General features: G+C 34.8%; 1 protein-coding gene across 1 annotated transcript; it reads right to left on the bottom strand.

The window, feature by feature from the left end:
* Window positions 1-10,133: 10,133 nt before the first annotated feature.
* LOC117342252 lies at window positions 10,134-17,902 on the bottom strand. Its single transcript, XM_033904318.1, has 2 exons — window positions 17,781-17,902; window positions 10,134-16,329 (listed from the first exon to the last, which is right to left on the bottom strand). The coding sequence occupies exon 2, from the start codon at window positions 15,622-15,624 to the stop codon at window positions 14,692-14,694; it is 933 nt and encodes a 310-aa protein (XP_033760209.1). The 5' UTR covers window positions 15,625-16,329; window positions 17,781-17,902; the 3' UTR covers window positions 10,134-14,691.
* Window positions 17,903-18,372: the final 470 nt, after the last annotated feature.

The raw sequence follows: 18,372 nt of genomic DNA, 5'->3' as shown, positions 1-18,372 counted from the left end.
AATTAAAATAAATAAGTATGTTACGTAAGTGGGATGACTGGTAATCTACTAGTAAATTAGCATTGAAATCACCTGTTATTACGATATTAGATATACCACTGTTGAATGGGAAATATGTGACCAGACAATAACAGGAGAGTTAGAGGGTCTATAAAATATGCCATACAAACATTTTTCTCCGCCCAGAACAAGTTCCAGCCATATACATTCAATTGTAGTTGTAGGCAACTCTAGATCTCGTCTACGCTTGGCAGAGATGCTGTTTTTTACATAGACAGATATCCCACCACCAAATTGTTCAGACCTACAGTGACAGAATGGGTCAGAATATCCAGGCAAATTATAGTCTGGGGAAATGTCATTTTCATTTAGCCAGGTTTCAGTAAACAATAATATAGAGAAAGTACTGTGTTCAGTAAATAGAACATCAAGCTTATGTTTGATACTTTGAACGTTGAGATGGACAAATGAATATTTACCGGTACAGAAATGGGGACTTATATTAGAGGAAAGGGATGAGTTTGATGAACTTGTAGACAAAGGTCCCGGATTTAACTCAATGTCGCCCGATAATATCAAGTACCATTTAATCAACGTATGATGTGTGGAAAGAAAACAAACTATGTCAATGAAATAGGCATGTAGATAGAATGAGTTACGACAACATTGATAGAGAGATAAGATACTTATACAAGCATAGAACATAAAAGGATATATTAAGAATAGAAATAATCTAAGGCACAGCATATCGAAAACATTCACATATAGAATGGAGTTTGCTGACTGTATGAAATTATCGAATTGGCTGTGTTACATTGGCTGTTCATTATTATGTGACTTCTATCATATTAACATTTTCAACATGAAGAAAATATTCCAGAATATCGCGCGCCATAAAATTATAAATATATAATGAAGTAATTAAATATACATCAGATACATACTTGTGTTCATTTCAATTCTTATGTTCTTTTATGTCAGATACTAATAGGGCTGTCTTTACTGGTCAGCAACATTCAATTTGCATGCTAAAAGTATATACAATGTATGTACAAATATATACATGTATAACGTAGTTGGCATGTTGTATAATAGAATTAGCAGACTGTCTTTTCGACAAATCAGGAGAAGTTGACAAACAAAATAATTATTTCAATTCTTGATACAGACATGCACTGATAATCACATTTCATGCAGTTATGATATTCAGAGTAAATTTCTTTCGGCACATTTATAAGTAGCGACCTATATTTGAAAATAGCTGGTTTTGAACCAATGCAAAATCACTGCTATATTTACACTGTATAGTATAACCCGACTGTTCTAAAATAATGTTTATTTAGATTATATATTGACAACATTTTGCACTCAACATTATTATCCATGAAATTTTAAAGAATGTATTTTGATTATAAAAAAAACATAGATGCAGTCTATATACAATACCTTAATACAGCCAAGCATATTACATGTACAAAATGTATCCCTAACGCCATTGATGGATAAATGCCCCTTAAATCATCACAGACGCTCTCCATTTCAACATTATCCGTCTTTCAGATACCACGAACACCTTCATCAGTGTGCATTGGCGGCCAGCTACATTCTGCAGGACACCATGGGAATACCTATCGTATTCTTCCTGAAACTATATGACGACAATATTGCGTCAGTCATTGATTTTTGTTTTTTTGTTTTTTGTTTTTTTAATGTATTTGGCCCTGCAATTTGCTTCACCATTCCGACACAAAGAATTTGTAACGTTTATGCCACGAAAGCTGTAATATGGCTGAAACACAGCACTGTTTATGATACTGCCCAATTGTTAAATGTCACGTGGCTAATATTTCGCGTTTGTTCCGATCGGAATTAGCTTAAATTTCGCGCAGACATGCCCGGAAAACATTCAGCAGTAAACATTTCTATACAATTGTTTGTATATATACATGTTTGCTGGGTGTGGGTGTGTCTGTCAAATTCTATGACCATAATCAGATTGTATTGGGAGGTTTCGCTGACTGGATTCTGTCACCATCATCAGACAGTATTGGGACGTTTCGGTGACTAGACTCTGTCACCATCATCAGACAGAATTGGGACGTTTCGGTGACTAGACTATGTTACATCATCAGACAGCATTGGGACGTTTCAGTGACTAGACTCTGTCAACATCATCAGACAGTATTGGGCGTTACAGTATTAGGACGTTTCGGTGACTAGACTCTGTCACCATCATCAGACAGTATTAGGACGTTTCGGTGACTGGACTCTGTCACCATCATCAGACAGTATTGGGACATTTCGGTGACTAGACTCTGTCACCATCCTCAGACAGTATTGGGACATTTCGGTGACTAGACTCTGTCACATCATCAGACAGTATTGGGACGTTTCGGTGACTGGACTCTGTCACCATCATCAGACAGTATTAGGACGTTTCGGTGACTTGACTCTGTCCCTTCATCAGACAGTATTGGGACGTTTCGGTGACTAAACTCTGTCACCATCATCAGACAGTATTGGGACGTTTAGGTGACTAGACTCTGTCACCGTCATCAGACAGTATTGGGACGTTTCGGTGACTAGACTCTGTCACATCATCAGACAGTATTGGGACGTTTCGGTGACCAGACTCTGTCACATCATCAGACAGTATTGGGACGTTTCGGTGACTGGACTCTTTGACATCATCAGACAGTATTGGGACGTTTCGGTGACTAGACTCTGTCACCATCATCAGACAGTATTGGGACGTTTCGGTGACTAGACTCTGTCACATCATCAGACAGTATTGGGACGTTTCGGTGACTAGACTCTGTCACATCATCAGACAGTATTGGGACGTTTCGGTGACTAGACTCTATCACCATCATCAGACAGTATTGGGACGTTTCGATGACTAGACTCTATCACATCATCAGACAGTATTGGGACGTTTCGATGACTAGACTCTGTCACCATCATCAGACAGTATTGGGACGTTTCGGTGACTAGACTCTTTGACATCATCAGACAGTATTGGGACGTTTCGGTGACTAGACTCTGTCACATCATCAGACAGTATTGGGACGTTTCGGTGACTGGACTCTGTCACCATCATCAGACAGTATTGGGACGTTTAGGTGACTTGACTCTGTCCCTTCATCAGACAGTATTGGGACGTTTCGGTGACTAAACTCTGTCACCATCATCAGACAGTATTGGGACGTTTAGGTGACTAGACTCTGTCACCGTCATCAGACAGTATTGGGACGTTTCGGTGACTAGACTCTGTCACATCATCAGACAGTATTGGGACGTTTCGGTGACCAGACTCTGTCACATCATCAGACAGTATTGGGACGTTTCGGTGACTGGACTCTTTGACATCATCAGACAGTATTGGGACGTTTCGGTGACTAGACTCTGTCACCATCATCAGACAGTATTGGGACGTTTCGGTGACTAGACTCTGTCACATCATCAGACAGTATTGGGACGTTTCGGTGACTAGACTCTGTCACATCATCAGACAGTATTGGGACGTTTCGGTGACTAGACTCTGTCACCATCATCAGACAGTATTGGGACGTTTCGATGACTAGACTCTATCACATCATCAGACAGTATTGGGACGTTTCGATGACTAGACTCTGTCACCATCATCAGACAGTATTGGGACGTTTCGGTGACTAGACTCTTTGACATCATCAGACAGTATTGGGACGTTTCGGTGACTAGACTCTGTCACCATCATCAGACAGTATTGGGACGTTTAGGTGACTAGACTCTGTCACCATCATCAGACAGTATTGGGACGTTTAGGTGACTAGACTCTGTCACCATCATCAGACAGTATTGGGACGTTTCGGTGACTAGACTCTGTCACCATCATCAGACAGTATTGGGACGTTTCGGTGACTAGACTAGACTCTGTCACCATCATCAGACAGTATTGGGACGTTTCGGTGACTAGACTCTGTCACCATCATCAGACAGTATTGGGACGTTTAGGTGACTAGACTCTGTCACCATCATCAGACAGTATTGGGACGTTTAGGTGACTAGACTCTGTCACCATCATCAGACAGTATTGGGACGTTTCGGTGACTAGACTCTGTCACCATCATCAGACAGTATTGGGACGTTTCGGTGACTAGACTAGACTCTGTCACCATCATCAGACAGTATTGGGACGTTTCGGTGATTAGACTCTGTCACATCCTCAGACTGACTAAAGACTAGTCAAGGTTAAACTTACTAACCTAAGAACCAAGTGTCGGTATATCAGGGAATTTGCTCTTGTAACAGAGTTGATTTATTTAAGAAGTCGCTTTATTTTGGTTTGGTTTACTTTTGTTTAACGTCCTATTAACGGATGTATCTCTGAACGCCAACATTTTGAATTTACCTGTCGAGCAGTTTGTTTTGATAGTGATTATAGTCTTTTTCCAAAAAGGAGTTTCAATGCCAACAGGTAGATACTCACCTGTAGGTAAAATGAAGGGTTTTTAATTAAACATCATGTATTTATGTGTGTATTTAAAAAAAAAAAATTAATATACCATTTCTAAAAAAACATGCAATACCATATCATATTTGTGAACATGATTTTTATGTCAAAAATTATTTTAATTGATCAAAATCTCAAAATTAAAGTATTAAATTATAACTGTTTTTTCCCAAAAAAAAAAATTTATTGAGATAAATGAAATAGTTAAATATATGCAGCTTTATATAGAAAAGTGTGTCCAAACAGCAATATACATTACACCCTGTATATATAGGTTGAGTACACATCAGTTTTCATAAAAAAACAAAACATCCCCGGTGGTTGTCAGAATTGCAAAATGCTTACGCTAACAATTTAGAGCATTCAGGACATAAAAGATCAATGCCAAATGTATACATTTTATATACAAAATGTGCAAGATATATGTATATATGAGAGGTTGAAGCAAATTCTAAATAGCACACAAAACTTAGTTTTGATATCCAACGGTTTACACAAAATATGGGGGAAATGAAAATAAATCCAAATAATTTCAAAATAAGTTGTCAAATAAAAAAGATGCCAGATATATATACTAATATAGACTTAAAAACTTAATATAGACTTTAAAGTGTTTCGATAAGTTTAAAATGAGCTTTGATACAAAAACGTTAAGTCCTAAACATAGGAAACTTAAATTAAAAGAAAACAAATAGAATAATTCAATAATATTTTTTTTGTAACTTTACTCTACTAAATGATTATTAACTTGATTCCGGTTTGGCGTCCTCCACCTCTCTTGTCTTGATCAATCAGTCTATTTGGTATTGTACCTTCAAAATAGAGCAAATTATTTTCTAAATTCTCCTAATTTTCTTCTGTTTATCTCTCCTACCATTCCCTTTTACAATACATATTTGTTCTATACAATTCAAATTATCTTTTTTATACTTAACAGATTATATATTTAAATATGTCTCAAGTACACGTATTTGCTTTTTTGCAGTTAGACGTACATGTAAAACCATTTCAGGTAAAAGTAGATTTCAATTGATTCCACGAGGAAAAGGGGTATCTGAAAGCTCTTTTACACATGTCAGACAATCTAACAGCTATATTCAGTAACGTGCTGAATGTAAACTATATAGCATTGTTAGATCTCCTAATGTATGATCTTATATAAGATATGTTATCACGATAATATGCCTAGACACAATACATCATATTATAATTTAACTCATTCCATTATAACAATTATACACAATGAGAAAAACTTCTTTTTTTTTTAAATATGTGTGTGTGTGTTTCGGCACAAATTGCATGAAACTTGTAGAAAAAATAATCTGATACTTTCTCAATTAAGAAAAGTAAAATAAGCGCCTATATCATGTATTGTTAAACGTATATGTAGTGAATGAGCGAATAGTGAAAATTGGAGATAATATCTCATTTACATATTTAAATTGCTCATTTGAATATGATTTAAAATTTGGGCATAGTAACATTTAAATTTTTTCTGGGGTCTGATCTAGCCCACCATCCTCCCTTTGGTGCCATTCATATAAAGGATTACTTACAACCGGAAACCAGGGTGAAGTTTGATTTACATATTTGTTACTGTTAATCTTAAAATGAATTATAAAACATTAACCAAAAGAACAGGTTCGGAGTTTTATATGCGCACAGAGCACAAAATTCACTATTGGAATTTTCCTCACTACATGACAGTTGGTAAGATGCAGAAATGAATCAAAACTTTAAGGAAATCGTTTGCTTTCAAACGTTAGGTGAACGTTACTATACGTATGCTTAGGAATGTTATTGAATATAATGAAACACAGCTTTCTGAACGCAGATAGACACAGAAAATTAATTTTCAAATGTACAGATTTTGATATCATATATGTACCCTTTGTCTGATCTTCAATGAAAGCAGTAAATTAATGTATTTTTAAATCATTAGGTTTGCACACCAACGCTGTCACGAATGTTTTGCCTTATATATCCAGGCTGCTAAATATTGAGATTAACGTCTCCAAACGAGCCCAAGTGTGGTTTACCTGGCTTGCCTGGGTTGTCACATGAACACAGTTTCCCTGCTCGTTAAGCTTCTGAACTCTGACCCCTATCTGATCATGTGAGATGTCCTAGGCTCGGCTATAACCGGAACAAGGACATTAATCCTCGTCAATCAACCCCCCTCTGAGTATAATGATAAATGTTATAATTCCAACTTTTAACTTAACTCTAGAACACATGTCGTGCTATGTTATGACCACCGGTACAGTTGAAAGATTCATTTATATTAAATTCAATTCGACTTTACTGGAACTTTTATGACTACAACTGCATTTTTATATATAAATGTATTTTACCTACACATACCGTCATGAAAACATCACCCATTGTCGCAATGATCATCCCAAAACGTCGTGTTACGGTAACGCGACTTAAATACAAGGTTGATATCAGGTTTTTGGTCTTGATTTCTTTCTTTTACAGCCCTTCCCACAGGAAAGGTATTGCTTTGCCCAATGGACTATGGTTATGTACGTATGGTTATTGAACACATATTCGGACATTATGTAAACGTGTTCCAAGCGTGCACAACAAGGTAAAGTCAACACAAATTATCATTCTAAATGCTGTACAAGGCTCGTCATTTCAAGGAAACAGGACAATATTATGTAACTATTCGGACATCGTTAAATGACGGACTTAAATTGTCCAAACACTTAACTGTATATCATAATACGGTACTCATTCACCCCTCATTTCATTTCCTTGCATACACATACAAAATAACTTGGCTACGCGCATGGTATTATCACCAAAATGATTCAAACTGATATCATTTTGTTATCTGTGCTGAAACACATTAGTTCGTTCATTTATTTCACCAGCGGTTTTATATTATAAACACCAGCATTTAAACTCATGCCGTTTATCTTTTTTAAAGATATTTCCTGTTAAAGATTAAAATCACATTCTAACATTTGAGATCGTAATACTTGGAACTAGAAAAAAATTCGTTAGTAAGTCATCGTCAAACAAACTTTCTACTATGAAAGGGTTATATTAATTTGTTTGTGCAACTTGAAGACGGATTTAAAATAAAGGGGAAACTTTCAGGCAAAAATGAAAATGGTAGTATAAGGAAGTATTGTAAACGAGTCCATAATTACAATATATATGTAGGTACAGTAGTACCTGCCACTTGTACATACATTTTGTATAAATTAACGATTTAGAAGGTATAGTAAGGCGAAATCGCACGCTGTACTATCGTGCTGAAACATTCTGCTGTGAAAGGGTTAGTTTGTGCAACTTAGAAGAGATGTAAAATAAAGGGAAGGCATTTTAGGCAAAATTTAAATTGGTATAAGGAAGTATAGTAAACGAGTCCATAATTACAATATATACACTGGTAGTACCTTTCACTTGTAAGTGGTTAGCTATACATACATTTTGTATAAGCTGACGATTCGGAAGGTATAGAAATAGATTAATAAATTAGATTAGAATAGAAATTTTGGATAAACCAGTTTGAACTGTTTTTAAGTTCTGTCATCAACATATGATAGTGTTGCTTGTATAAATATCTAGATCAAAACTGTAGTGTAGTTTTGTTGTTTCGGCTTACACCGTATTTTGCTATCTAATCGCAGGATGCTGTTGTTATGTGAAAAAAAACAAGAGGCCCATGGGCCTCAACGGTCACGTGAGTTTTGATAAATTTGAGGTCAATGTTGTTAAATTCAGCAAGCTACATGTCAAATATCAGGTTTCTACGTGTCTTTGTTCTCGAGAAGAAGACCTTTAAAGAATTTAGCATATTTGAGCCTGGTGGCTTAGAATGAAGCTCAAGGTCATCAGTTTGTGTCATTGAGTTTTTTTCATTAAGCAAAGTTATCTGCTGTTTTGAGCAGGTATTGGTGATTAGCTCATATAATTTGCATTTGTTAGTAACATCAGGAATTTGTGAGAAAAGAAAAATTTTTTTGTGTCATAAGATAATGAAGTAAAATTGAATGTCTGCTCGTACGAGCAACTAGTATTTATATATAATTAAAATATTCAACATTACAAGAGTTCGTCCTAGACAATAAACAAGAGTAAACAAATGTAGAAAAGTAAAAACGATTTATTTGTACTTATTTCCAAAACCCCAAATCAGGTATCTTGGCCTCTTCCTGATGAGTAGTTATTTAAGGATTTTAGCATATTTGACCCCTGTGACCTTGAATGAAGTTCAATGTCATTCATTAAAACAATCTTATTAGCCCTTTACCCTAACATGTCAAAAATATAAATTTATATTAACGGACAATGCAAGATGTCGGACAAAAGGCGATAAGAATAGGTCACGTGATACTCTCAGGTGACATGAACATTTTATACCTTTACAGTTCTATTATTAAAGGGGCCCCTTCCACAAACAGAGCGTAACTTACAAGTCGTGTACGTCATATATAAGTTACAGCCCGTTTCAGAAAGCATATGTAACCTACGAGTGGGTGTAAGTTATCCTTCAAACAGGTGTAACTTACGAGTGGGTGTAAGTTATCCTTCAAACCGAGTGTAACTTACGAGTGGGTATAAGTTATCCCTCAAACCAAGTGTAACTTACAAATGGGTGTTTATCTCTCAAACCAGTTGTAACTTACGAGTGGGTGTAAGTTATCCCTCAAACTGGGTGTAATTTACGAGTGGGTGTAAGTTATCCTTCAAACTGGGTGTAACTTACGAGTGGGTGTAAGTTATCCCTCAAACTGGGTGTAATTTACGAGTGGGTGTAAGTTATCCTTCAAACCGGGTGTAATTTACGAGTGGTGTAAGTTATTCCTCAAACCGGGTGTAACTTATGAGTGGGTGCAAGTTATCCCTCAAACAGGTGTAACTTACGAGTGGGTGTAAGTTATCCTTCAAACCGGTGTAACTTACAAAAGGGTGCAAGTTATCCCTCGAACCGGGTGTAACGTACAAGTGGGTGTAAGTTATCCTTCAAACCGGTGTAACTTACAAAAGGGTGTAAGTTATCCCTCAAACTGGGTGTAACTTCCGAGGGGGAGTAAGTTATCCCTCAAACCGAGTGTAATTTAGAGTGGTGTAAGTTATTCCTCAAACCGGATGTAATTTACGAGTGGTGTAAGTTATCCCTCAAACTGGGTGTAACTTCCGAGGGGGTGTAAGTTATCCCTCAAACCGGGTGTAACTTACGAGTGGGTGTTAGTTATCACTCAAACTGGGTGTAACTTACAAATTGGTGTAAGTTATTCCTCAAATCGTGTGTAATTTACACCTCTCCAAGAGGTAGTGTAAAACCATCCCACTTAAACGTGTAAATCAAAAATGGCCACTGCAATGTTTTTGATAGAAAAGGAAATGAGGAAAGAGATGGTTTCAATATAAATCTAACTTGTTTGGATCTGTAAAGTATACAGTTTGCGTGACCAGAATGAATGAATTCAATGATTTAAGGATTAACTGTAATACATTTTTATGTCATGGAGGTATAACGCAAAAAAATGGAGTGTAGTGTAAATAAACTGTGAAGCAGTTTATGACGATCGAGTGTACACTTCGGGTTTTTTTGTGTATCGAACATACATTTTTAAGCCAATGAAAATGGTTGTTACAAACAAAATTAAATTTCAAGAAATTAAATTAAGTAAGTTTATTATCAATAAGACAGGAATGGAAATGTACATAGGTGATGAAAGACTTCCGAGGGTGACATAACACCAGTTATCAATATACATACACACATAACTCTACAATTTTCATACACACATACGCACACACACTCTCTCACACACACACACCTATATATAGCCTGTTTGATTAATGTGTATACTTATCTGGTATACTTGTCATACATGATACATGTACAATACATAACTACACACATGTAACGTTACAACAGTTAATTATAAGCCATACATAGTGTAATTATAAACACTTAGAATTTGTATTGTTTTCAACGTTAACTTTTCGACTCGATAAAAACGAAATACCCGTGATCTGTCAATTAAGCACATTTTTATGTCTGGTTCGACTCTGGTTCCTTCCTTCCATTCCTTGACTATCATAAACCTCGACTAACGCTCTATTGCAATTTAATCATATGACTATACAGTGCTGAAATCATCGAAAAGCTTTTCAGGACAGAGGCACAGCCCGTTTCATATAATCCCTGTGTGGAATTAGTAGATTTTGAAGATCTAAAAAGAGATATACATGTATTATTGATTATTCTTCAACAACTGCTTTTAAAAAAACTTTCTTCAGTTCAGATGGGTTTCCAAGAGAGGCTAAGGGTGATATAAATGAATAGTAATGAACAGGAGTATTTTAATCATATGACCATACAGTGCTGAATTCATCGTTAAAGCTCTTCAGGACAGGAAGCGTGGCCCACTTCATCAATATTCTTTAACATGAAACTTTCCAAAGGAAAGCTAACTTAAAACTTTCCATATATAATAAAGCATTAAAGAATTAAAGGAAAGTTCCTTAACTGAGATTTTTTCTTTAACAATAAAGTTAAGAGATTTCCTTAAGTGAAGGAAAATTACTGAAAACAGGGCCAGGTATCTAATATAATGTACCTTGTCAAAGTTTCACCATCACATTACAAAAAATGAAATTACATACATGTATATCATAACAAGATCTTGACATTAAGGGCGTCACAGACTCTTCAACATCAGCCGCTTACCAGGAACTTTACTTACAAAATAGCAAAAACAATTAGCTTACATCTAAATTGTATGAAACTGTGCCCGTTTCGAGTTCTATACTCTTAAAAACATTTCCTGAAAACTGAATCACATTTGATATCCTATGGCATATTCTAATGTCATAAATCTGTGAAAGATGTTGACTGCTGATTATGATAGAAGATACAGGTTGATGATCATGATTGTATGATACAGAATTAAGTCTTATGATCAACATCATGATCTAATTGAGAAATAGTCTACTTTTTCCCCAGTGACTTAATTACATTTTCCTCTCAGATATTCAAATGATGTTGATTATGAATAATACATATATACATGTATATAATTAGCTAATTTGATAAATTAAAGCTTGTGATAAATACTTATACATGTTTGCATATGATGAATAGTTCAGGACGTTTTTCTTTTTCAATCACTAGAGGTAGGTTGTTTTGAAATCGAATAACAAAACACATACCTAATATCAATCAACACTCTGCAATGTTATTGTTATATGTAACCACCAACATATGTCCACTGTAAAAAAAATCCATGTGGATGCAGCAGTTTACAAACACAATGAGCGTGATATACACAAAAGCATTAAGCTCAAATGTCCATCAATAATTGCACTTATGCATATGAATCCGTGTCCTACTGGACTCGTATAACCTTGTATAGACATTTGACCATGGATTTGGTTTCTGGCTACAAAATGCTATAAAATGGATATTAATGTGTCTAGACAAACTACAACTGTAGTAACTTTATCAAATCTTAAGTTATAGCTATACACCGAGTGTCGATATGGAAATTCATGAATCTATATCCAGAAGATCTCTGAGAGTATGTTTTGAAACCCCGGCCAAAATGAGATTTGGTACATGAGTTGACTCTCAGGTTTGGAGGACATTTCTAGTTGACAATTTTTTGACTCTTCAGATTTCTGAAAAATAGTGATTTGACTTCTGAAATTGCTAAAATTCAAAGGTCAACTTGATGCTAGAGTAAATGAAAATACTCATGATTTTTTTTACAGGTAACAAAACATGCTCTAGGCATAGCCAAGAACAATATATTCTTAAGAATATTAATTATGTCTGCCCAAGGATACAGACCAAGATTTAAATAAATCTAATACACAAATGTACGAGTAACAGTTTCTTTTTACTTGTACATGTTCATGTCAACATTGTGTGAATGTTATATATCAGGTAAATTATAAATGCATTATTTCACTGAATTACCTCCCTTGTGCGTTATGCATCAGAAAGACATTGGATATCATTTTATAGATAAAATAATATTGTCACAGATTTTGTGTAAACATCGCAGACAGATTTAAAATTTGATGAGATAGAAAATCTAGCACTAGGCTGCATATGTAGAAATATTGTTCAGGCCAATTTGATTTCTTTCTCAAGAACCATTTAAAAAAACAAACAAACAAACAGAAAACAAATATACAATGTATTGATCATGACTATGTATTTGTTCTGTATTCAACTTTTTACTTGTATATATATTTATCCACAAATATGCCTCTGCCCTCAATTTTTTTTTTTTTTTTTGCAAAATTACCAGATCAATTTTAAAATACAATGCAGTAAATTATTAAAAGTGGTTGACAAACAATATAAGCTGCCTCCAAACCTTTATACTGTATACTTTTACAATTAAGGCTTATTCAAGGATAAATACGGTACTGATCTTTTACATTAGGGGAGGGGGCTTATTTGAGGATAAATAAGGTACTAAACTTTTAGAATGGGGGAGGGGCTCATTTGAGGATAAATATGGTACTGATCTTTTACATTAGGGTAGGGGGCTTATTTGAGGATATATACAAAATTTGTATGCATGTGTATACATATATATAGAGAGGGAGAGAAAAATGTCATTTTCACATTAATTGGTTTAAAATACAGAAAAAGATAAATAAACGACAAAGTCTTCGTTAACCATTTAGCACTTCGAGTTTTTCTTCAATTGTTCATATAATCAACTGTCATTAGATAGTAACAAAAAAGGCAATTATAGTACAAGTGATGACATCATAGATTTGTTGACATCAATATATGAAAGGGAGGTAAATCTTCATTCAGACTATAATTAACTAAGGTTTGGATGATATACTTTTCTTTCCCTTTTCTTTCTAAAGTAGGGGCTGTGTACATTTTGTAAACAGGGAATATTATAAAAGCTTTAAATAATACAGGTCCGATACGCATAAGAATCACTTTGAAAGTACTTCACTTTCTCATAATAATAAATCATAATACGATAACTTTCTTCAGGAATAAACATACTATTTATACATTGTTTCTTTTTATTTTGATTTCAATTCAAAATATCAATTACAATATGGTTGTCATAAAAAACAGGAACCTCATGATCAGTTGGAAAAGGAATAAGAGAAAGAGAAGTTCTAAATGCTATTTCAAGATCATATGAAATAAGAATCGTGCGACTTTATTGAAATATTTCATAGAATACATACTTTTCCATGGAGCAAAAAAAAAAATGGAATGCTGTATGCAGTACAATTTATATGTGTACAAGTACATCAGAGAATGGATCAATCACAGATATTAGTTTTTAATTTATCAAGGATGCAAAATATTCAATCATATTTAAGCTTTTTGATTGATTAATAACCCCCACCCTCAAATGATCATAAAAATAAATCCAATATTCTTACATAACCCTAATTATGCCTACTAAAACTTCCTGTCAACAAAATGTCACTAAGGGGAGATTACTCTGGTAATGGTCTAGACCCAACTTCAATCTCCTTTATATTTTACTGAACAATAGTTTAACTAGTATCCTTTCTATTTTAATTTTATGAATTTGTGACTATAAGGAACAACTTTATAGCTTACTGGTCGATATATGATGAGTGTATCCCGACTCATGACTGTCGACTATACGAAAAATGTATCGATAATTGTGACCCAAAATATATAATGCTTTGCAAAGTAAAATGAAAGTCAGGAACTCCAACCATCATATTCATTTCACATATACAGAATTTATAATTCTTAATGCCTACTGAATTTATGGCTAAGACTTATAAAAAATAATGCATGTGTTTCCGCTTATATGCCAGAAAAAAAAGTTAGGTAGCTATATAGGTAGGAAAGGAAAAATCTTTTTTTTTTTTTTTTTTTTAAATAATTTTTACTTGGGTTATATTGAGAAACAATCTTGACTTTATTAGCCTTCCTTGAAAATGGTCAAAAAAACTTCAGGGTAGGCACAAAAATACAGGGTCGGTAGTGTTAGCAGAAACACAGGTATCTTATTAGGTCTAATCTGTGGACATTAGCACCACCACAATATCTGAATATGAAATATTGAATTATAATTTTACTTAAAACATTTTTAACTCCCTTACTCGATCATTCCTGAAAAAAACAAATCTCTGACTTTTCCCTAAGCTCAGAAAAATATTAAAACATATTCTGAATAAATACATCATCAAATATACTATTATTGTTCAATACTACTTCTACTGGTGTCCGCAGTGCTATCAGTTCCTGTATCTGTCGGATTATTTCTAGTTTGTTCTGAATGATCACCACTACTAGTACCATCAGACAAATTGGATTCATCATCACTGCTGGACGGCTCAATGTCATCATCGGAGGATTCAATGTCATTCGCCGAAACATCACCAGATAGATTCATCACAAGAACACGGCTCGTCTGGTCGAGATTGACACTACCTGATACTCCAGTGAAACTGTTCAGAGGGTCATCAGTTCCCTGTGTATTTATATCTGAAGTATCCACAACGACATTATCAGGTGCACGGCTTGCAGAAATAAGGTCGTTGACATTGACAAGATTATTTGTCCGATTCACTCGGATGTCATTATTCTGAAATGGTTCTGAATGGTTTATACCCACATTCCCAGCAGCTGCAACATTTTCCGCTGTGGTACTTCCAGATGCAACTGCCTCCTCATAGCTAGGTAACCGGTCATCAGTTTCTGTCATAATGTCTTCGTATTTTGGAGGCTCTGTCACAACTGCAGAATAACTAGGTGCACTTTCCCACAACAATGGCGACCGTTCATCAGAAATATCCTCCTCCTCATCCTCATCTTCCTGCTCTGGGTCAGAACAGCATTTATAGATAAGTACACTTAAAATGATGCAAACTATTGCCGGACAACACAAGAAAAGAAGTATGTAGACCCAAAGTCTGGCCACACAGGTGGACTGGATGGAGGTTGACTCGTACATGTACCGGTCACCTGAAGCAATTTTATCAGGCTCCAGTTTTACTATGACCTGTTTTGGGGGATAGCTTTCTTTCAGAGCAAGACTAAATTCACAAGTGGTGACCTTGAAACAGGATGCACTGGTATCAGTTTTATAGACTGTTCTGGTTAAATCAAGTTGGCATTCAGCCCACATTTCTTCATGGCCGATGAATATAAAGAAGTAATCATCTGTGTCAGGGAAATGTCCATGAATTTGGTCCGGAATGTCTCATGTTATAGACCACATGTGCAAACTCACATCCAATACATTTATAATCAGGCGAGTCCTCCATAAACCTTGTATAATTGCTATGACCTTTGATAATGACGACATCCATGATGCCAGTGACTTGGGGACAAAACAGTTTAGCAGAAGACCCGGATAATAGATAGAACTGGCGAGATGCATAAGACCACCGCTCTTCAATATTAAACGTCAAGTCAAATGCATCTTTTTCTTTGCGATTTGGATCTATTTTGGGTGGACCTTCCACAAGATATGCAGAAAAAGGGGCAAAATTACTGGTAGGATTGGCTGTATCAATATTAACACTGTCGCAGAATAAATGTGAGAGTTTCCGGTTTATAACCTTCATGTCTGTGGCAGTGAAATCTGTAAACATGCTACCATAGAAAACAACTCCTATTGTTATACCGATGACCAGTCCAATTATTAGGAAATACATCCACAACATCTTGATTCGGGATTTTCTCTGAACCATCGACCGGCTCCAACAACAGCAGCAGCAGCATGTTAAACAGCATCCAGTACAACAATCATCAGGCGAATCGTAGCGCCCCCTCGATCTGGAGGACCTTAGTGGTCGTCTTGGCATGATTGATGTCTATGTGAGTATATCTGGAAGATGAATAAGATCATTCATAAGACATATTAAGTATATCTTTCATCAGTATCAAGAATTTCTTTAACAGATCTCATTGATTCATTTACATTTTATGATCAGTGATACTTGAAACCTATACTATTGAAAAAAGTATCATTTACAACATTAATTACAAATGTATAATAAAGTTCTATTAATATAAGTAGAGTCTATCATTTCAGATAAAGGAAGGATAAATCACATCAGAAATACACTCAGGAAACCCCCAACAAATTGTTTTTTCAGATTTATTTTCAAAATGATTTACTGGGTAGTCTGATTTTTGGTTCTGTTTCCCCATCCAGTTCCCAGGTGAGATAGTTTAGTCTCCAGGTGAACTTTTAACTGAAGGTATAATTTTAGTACCCAGGTAATATAAGATTTTAGTCCCAAGGATAGTTCCCAAGTAAAATTTTAGTCCCAAGTTAAAGTTTTTTTTTTCTCAGGTAAAATTTTAACTCCCATTTTACAAGGTTCACTCCCTATGACCAAAGAAACCGTAAACATTAAAACTCCATGGAATTAGTTTGTTGCTAATTTTCAAGAAAAACATCTGAATGAGCATTTGATCTTTGTGACTAAGACAGGATTAATTGACAAGATCTTTTAGACAAACTTAATAGGTTGTCACAATAACAATGCAGGTAAAACAAAGCTAATTATATCATTCACATCAGTTAGAATAATCAACAAATTGTTATTTGTAATGTTCATATATGTTTAGTAAGCTGCATTTTAAAACAAAGCTAATTATATCATTCACATCAGTCAGAATAATCAACAAATTGTTATTTGTTATGTTCATATATGTTTAGTAAGCTGCATTTTTGGCTTGGGACAGAAAGACAAACGTTGCTCGCCATTTTTGTCTTTCTATACCCTCGCCAAAAATATAGCTTCTATTTTAAAATATTGACCATGTTTACTGTACGTATTCTCTATATAAATACCCTGTACATGTATTAGGCATATAAAAACACCAGGAGTGAAACTGATCACAGAACAAGCCTAGTTTGACATTCTTTCAGTAAGGATGTGTGATAATCCATACACAGGTGTCTGGCTCGTTTTATAAAATAATAACATATAATATACATATATCTCATTTATATGTAGATAAATCTACTCTTATGTTATTATTTTATAAAACGAGTCAGGCACCTGTGATCCATATAAAGGCATACCATGTTATCAAAATATTAATCCATATGAAAATACTTTAGATTTTTACAGTATACATTGTATTTTTATATGGGTTATTATATATTCTTGACTTACTGATCATGATAAAACGTCAAACTCCTGAGTCGACTGTTTGTCAAAGGCTGCAACTGTCAAAGTCAGATGTATGTGTCTCGTGACAGTGGTCGATCTAATATCCGACACCGATTATATAAGTCATAATATATATATAACATACATTTACCTTATTATATCATTCCACCAGTTTCACGACTGTCTGTATCAACATCAACATTTTGCATTGGTCACCATCAAATTTAATGATATCTGCCTGCTCGCATGTTTAGTGCTTGTAATATCGAAAGGTCAAGGACTTTTTGGGCACAGTCTAAACTGCAAGCTGATGGACGGTGATCCGTAATTTTTGTCAGGGGTTCCAAACGGGATTTTGTATTTTTATTTCATATGTAATCTATAAAGCGGTGTATCAGAGAAACACTGACATAGCATTTTCTAAATTAAATTCATTTAAAATCAAAGATAACTAACTTTGGCATTGATTCGTTACAAATATATTAACATTAGTTGCGTCATTTTTTTAGTTTAAAAAAACTTAACATCACATGACCCCTTTTGGAACAATTTTGAAACCTTTTTACGATAGTTTCAATATCCTACCCATATCATTACACCGGGATCTCTTTTAAAAATAGTATTGCCAATTTTTAGTAAAAGAATTATTTTGACAACTTCAATGTTAAATAATTCAAAGCTTTATTTTACGAATCTCAGAAAGTATAAGTTACTGACGCAAATATAAAAGAAATTTTCCAGCA

This window comes from Pecten maximus, chromosome 14, assembly GCF_902652985.1.
Source record: "Pecten maximus chromosome 14, xPecMax1.1, whole genome shotgun sequence".
Classification (NCBI taxonomy): Eukaryota; Metazoa; Mollusca; class Bivalvia; order Pectinida; family Pectinidae; genus Pecten; species Pecten maximus.
This window is presented reverse-complemented; position numbering and strand designations above follow the sequence as displayed.